Raw genomic sequence first — 5,480 nt, 5'->3', positions numbered from 1 at the left:
CTATTTTTTTTTTATGTGTCCGAAAATGTATCTAATTATTCCAAAAAATAATTCCCTGGGCATTATATTTTTTAAATAAATCATTTGATAATTTAGTCAAAAATTATGATCACTATTAAGTGTTTTTTCAAAAACACAAATTTTATGTTCAAGTGCTAATCTTTAAGTTGGAATAATTTTTCCTACAAGGTATTCTGTTTTACATACATATATGATAATTACTGAGCTTCAGTTCAAAATAATGAATGCACATAAAATCACATGCATGACTTTTATCATATAAATATCAACGAAAGCTAAGATATCAAATTTATGTAAACATAATATTTACATATTTATAAACGAAATAATGGCGAAAATTGCTACATCTATAATTTAAAATGTCGAGTATGCAGTACTTTCTTCAATGTGGTTAGAAACATTTCAGATAAGATTATCAGTTGGAACGATACGCTCATAACTCAAACTTTACGTGGATTAGTTTTCAGTCATTGAAAATGCTTTTGTTGTGTTATTTAACTGTTGCAATAATGAGTTGTTGGTATCTCCTCATATTATATAAACATTTTCGTAAGATCAAAGTGATAACAACTGAACATACAAAAGAAGTCAAATTTTATCAACAAGCGCCAGGTCCTTTGCCATGGCCAATACTTGGTAATCTACATTTGTTAGTTTCCCAAAAGCCTACTACGGAATTACTTACAGACCTTTCTAAAAAATTTGGAAGCATGTATTCGTTAACACTGGGAGCTACCAAATGTATCGTTATAAACAATTTGGAATTGATCAAAGAAGTACTTAATCAAAATGGAAAGTTTTTCGGAGGACGACCCAATTTCATAAGATACCATCAACTCTTTGGAGGAGACAGAAATAATTGTAAGATAATATTTTCTGATGCTCAATACTTATATATTTGCTAATAGTTTTAAGCGCTTAAGCTGTGTATTAAATTAGTTTCTCGTAATATTTTTTATAATTCGGACCAAGTACTATTAATCAACATACATCAACTGATAGTCGAGCTATCGCTTGCGCAGGCGGACGAACTAAAAAAAGCTATTAGATGTAACATCTGTTAGGAACATACAGATGTTTCATATGAGATCAATTTTCGTTACTAAATGATCTTTAAACCCGATTGCAACCACAAGGGCGGATCTAGAATTATTATTTTTTGAGCGGTGCAGAGTGGGTTGTAGGTAGAAGAAATAAACATTTACTTGAAACATGAAGGTTATTATATTAAATATAGTAGTCTTTATACAGTTTAATAGCTACGTCGGTATCTTTTGACTATCTGCCCCCAATGGCAATGCCAGTGATCTAGTTGACCTTTCAGCTCAAAATTATCATTATCCAAAAGGTCTTTGCATCTATCTATTAAGCAGTCAATAAGATTTTCCATTTCTTTGGTTTTCAAAGCAAATACTTTTCCTGGAAGCAGCAAACTCAGTTGAAGTCCATCCAATACTTACCTAAAAAAGCGCGTCTTCAAATCTTCCCCCTGACGCTGTAGTGTTCTTCGCAAGTTCTCAGAAATTTGTTTTGTTTGTCGGGCGCAGATTCTTGGTGTTTCTTCGACAACTTGCAGTTATGCCGCCATTGTTTTTGTGTCGTTAAATGTATCGAAAATGTTCCTCAGCGTTTTGTCTTCGATTTCCGAATGTTACAAGCAGCGTATCTACCAGATCGATTGATTCTTTCTAAAGAATCACGCTGAGTGAATGAGTTAGAGATAGAATATCACATACTTAGGCAAAAGATCCCAATTATAAATTGAAATTTGCACACTACTGCGATGAGTATCGTTGCTTTTCTCGCTGTTTCCTTATTTTTCCAGTTACTAATTCTTCTATGATTAGATTTATTACTTGGAGGATAAAGCGCCGAGAATGTATCAATCAAACATATCTCAGATGAAGCTTAATGCAGCATCTTCTTCAAGTTCTCTATCAAGAAACGTCGCTTCAAATTTGGCACATGGATTTTTTAAAAACTTAATCTGCATACGTTGCTGCACTTTGTAACTCCAGTTTTAATGCTAAGAGCATTATTTACTATATTTAAAAATAGAGGCAGTCTTTAATTTTGTTTCTGAAATAAAATGGCGAATTTCTGAATTATATATCCTTTACTTCACATTTTTTAAGAGTTGTAAAATGACTAATAAGGTATTGGCTCTTCAAATTTCGCCCCTCTGTATCCGCTACTGGTTCAATACTATGTATATGCTGACGAATATATGATATATAGAGGAATTATCATATGAAGATTCGCACTTCCTTTCAACAAATTTACTGATATTTTATATTTTATAGCCATTGGCTTAACTCGGTACCACAGGCTTATGCCGGTACCAGTATGAAATAATATATTGTCATATCTTGAAATAATTAGGTACCAGGTGTTCAAAAAAATTACACTAATTACACATACATATATGAAACCACTATGTTAGAGCAAATTCGACTGTAACCAAATCTATCATATCTTCGAATTTTATCGTGCTTTTTTCTTGGCACCTATGAGTAGACTTCTCATGACAGAAGTGATATCACCGGTGATACATTGGCAGTCGACGTGTTAAGTAAAGGAGAGAAACCTCATCGGCGGAGCGGAAATCATTACATAAGGGAAAGATTTCATTCATATTCATGTTCACTTAATTATATAGCAACAAGTCAATCGGGAAGTCAAAAATCCCTATATTATTTACGAGAAATTCGTTTTCGATATCATCATTGGGGCTGGATTAATATATGTGAATTGAAAAATGTGATCAGATTTTAAATTACATAATAAGAATTCACCTATTTTTGCATAAATAAAACCTTCTGCACCAAATTTTATTCAATTTGATAGAGTGGTTGGTGAGTTATAAGTTTAACCTCATTAGCTAATATTTGAACTAAGCTCTTCCCATACCACCTTTAAAAAGGATTTCAGTGCTTCTGACTTTTTTCTGGCGAGTTAATGCCAATCATTGTATTATTATTTTTATTTATAAATAAAACACTTATTACAGGTGGGACTCTACCAACTCATGAAAAACTTTATACCACAAGACTGATGGTTCGAAACCGGTTTTAGTCTCATTGACACTTAGTCAATGTTGTTCAGAATAATACGTAGTTTCAATCTAGTCGAAAATGACCAAATCCTAGTTAAACACTTTAATATTGTTGAAATAATTTTGAATGTACTAAACATCTAAATATTATATACCGTAATAATAATAAAAAATTAATTTGGTTTTTTAATTCCCCAGCTCTAGCCCTTTGTGATTGGTCAATTCTGCAAAAAAAAAGGCGCAATCTAGCGAGAAAACATTGTTCACCGCGGGACACATCTCCATATTTTATTAAGATGTCGAATGTTGGATGTTCAGAGATAAAAATTCTGATAGAAAAACTTAATGAAACAATTAATAATAATAAGCAAATACCGATAAAGTCGTTTGTTCAACGAGCTTGTGCAAATATGTTTTTTCAATACATGTGCTCTGTGCGTTTTGAATATAATGATCATGATTTCTGTGAAGTAGTTGACTTTTTCGACGAAATCTTTTGGGAAATAAACCAAGGGTATGCGGTTGACTTCTTACCATGGTTGGCACCGTTCTACAAAAACCACATGAGTAAATTAATTCACTGGTCATCTACTATCCGCAGTTTTATTTTAAAACGTATTATTAATAAAAGAGATGAGTTAAACTCCTCTCAACCACAAGATGATTTTACGGATGCTTTACTCAATAGTCTCATGGAGGACAAAAAAGTTTCACGCGATACAATATTGTTTATGTTAGAAGATTTTATTGGAGGACACTCAGCGGTTGGAAATTTAGTTATGCTTACTCTGATATATTTGATTAAACACCCCAATGTTGCCAAGAAAATTCAATTAGAGGCAGATTCAGTTTCGAGTAAAGGACAGCGAATAATCAGTTTCTATGATACCGATTCTATGCCTTTTACTATGGCTACAATATTCGAGGTTCTCAGATGTTCGTCCTCTCCTATAGTACCACATGTGGCAACTGAAGATACAGTAATATGTGGTTATGGTGTTGCAAAAGACACTATTGTTTTTATTAATAACTACAACCTAAATCACAATAAGTTGTACTGGAAGAAGCCTAATTGTTTCCAACCAGAAAGGTTTTTGGAATACTCCACTGAGAAAAACGAACCGAAGCCAACCATGAATGTATTAAGGAACTGTGAGAAATCGGTAATGGGAGAGGCTTTTAGAAACACAATTAGCAAAACTAAAAACGAAGTTATACAAATAAGAAAAAATATGCCATATTTTTTACCATTCAGTATAGGAAAAAGAACATGTATTGGGCAGAATTTAGTACGTGGTTTTGGTTTCATTTTAGTAGCCAACATACTAAGGCAATTTAATGTATATTATGAAAATGGCAATAACATAGAAATAAATATAGGATGTATCGCACTTCCGGCAAAACCGATTCCAATAGCTTTAGTTAAAAGAAATAAAAATATTTAAAAACCTTACTATTTATGAAATTAATGCTCCTAAATATGCCATGCAACAATCTAGTTTACTTATTAATTCAACACTATTTTTAAAAAATAATAATACTATTATTCTCTTACATATATTTACATCGTTTAATTTTTCTTTTTAACTCAATAAGAATCGCTAACCTCTAATTTTATTTACTTATTTCTTTCCCTTTCTCTCCGCTGTTATGTTCCAGTTTAATTGCAGCCAAATATTTCCCACTTACCAATATTGCAACCGCTCATAATATTTATATTGAATATTTCTATAATTTGGTCTCAACTTGTCAAGGATTAATTAAAAAAACCTGTAAATTTTTATACTCTTGCAACATGTAGCTACAGAGTATATGAGTTTTGTTCACCTAAATGTTGTTTGTATCACCTAAAATTATATCTAAGTATATATTAAGGTGGGCCAAAAATAAATTTTATCTTTTTGTTTCTTAGTTACCATGAAAATCTCATCCTACATGACAAAAAACAAGTTCTCTGGTAAGACCTGAGCTCTTAATATTAATATTAAGAGGTGCTTCATCGATATTTTCGATTTCACATATAAATAACAGAGGAAATTTTGTTTTTTTGTTTGGTTGTTTGATGTACACAAACAAATAATTGGTAAGCAAGTATCAACACTTATTCTTATAGGAAATTTACCGATCTACAAAAAAGGTCTAGAACATTTTTTGGCTGATTCAACTCATTCAAAGTTATTCGTAGTTAGAATTTGCACAAAATATCGATAATCGTTTAATAAAATCAATTTTTTAAGTACTTAATTTAAACAAAAACTTTGAGCTGTACTCTGTGTGATTGATAACTTAGAAACATTAATCGTTGCCTGAAAAATTAATGTGTCCTATTTGCTCCTGACTCTCGGGAAATGTAAATTTATTTATTTTATTTATTTACAATAATTCATATAACAAAAAGAGTTTT

The 5,480-nt window shown here is 31.5% G+C and overlaps 1 protein-coding gene across 1 annotated transcript; it reads left to right on the top strand.

The window, feature by feature from the left end:
- Positions 1-405: 405 nt before the first annotated feature.
- On the top strand, positions 406-4,967 carry LOC126764057 (cytochrome P450 307a1-like). Its single transcript, XM_050481813.1, has 2 exons — positions 406-882; positions 3,275-4,967. Exons 1-2 carry the CDS (start codon positions 498-500, stop codon positions 4,519-4,521), a joined length of 1,632 nt encoding a protein of 543 aa, XP_050337770.1. The 5' UTR covers positions 406-497; the 3' UTR covers positions 4,522-4,967.
- Positions 4,968-5,480: the final 513 nt, after the last annotated feature.

Source organism: Bactrocera neohumeralis, unplaced genomic scaffold (genome assembly GCF_024586455.1).
Source record: "Bactrocera neohumeralis isolate Rockhampton unplaced genomic scaffold, APGP_CSIRO_Bneo_wtdbg2-racon-allhic-juicebox.fasta_v2 cluster09, whole genome shotgun sequence".
NCBI classification, from domain to species: Eukaryota; Metazoa; Arthropoda; class Insecta; order Diptera; family Tephritidae; genus Bactrocera; species Bactrocera neohumeralis.
Note: the sequence above shows the minus strand (reverse complement) of the source record. Positions and strands in the feature narration are given on the sequence as shown.

Bases quoted from the DNA above. Each gene is read 5' to 3' on its own strand.
- LOC126764057 (XM_050481813.1), top strand. From the start codon at position 498: ATGCTTTTGTTGTGTTATTTAACTGTTGCAATAATGAGTTGTTGGTAT. The intron at 883-3,274 runs GTAAGATAATAT...TTAATTCCCCAG, and splicing joins TGGAGGAGACAGAAATAATT to CTCTAGCCCTTTGTGATTGG.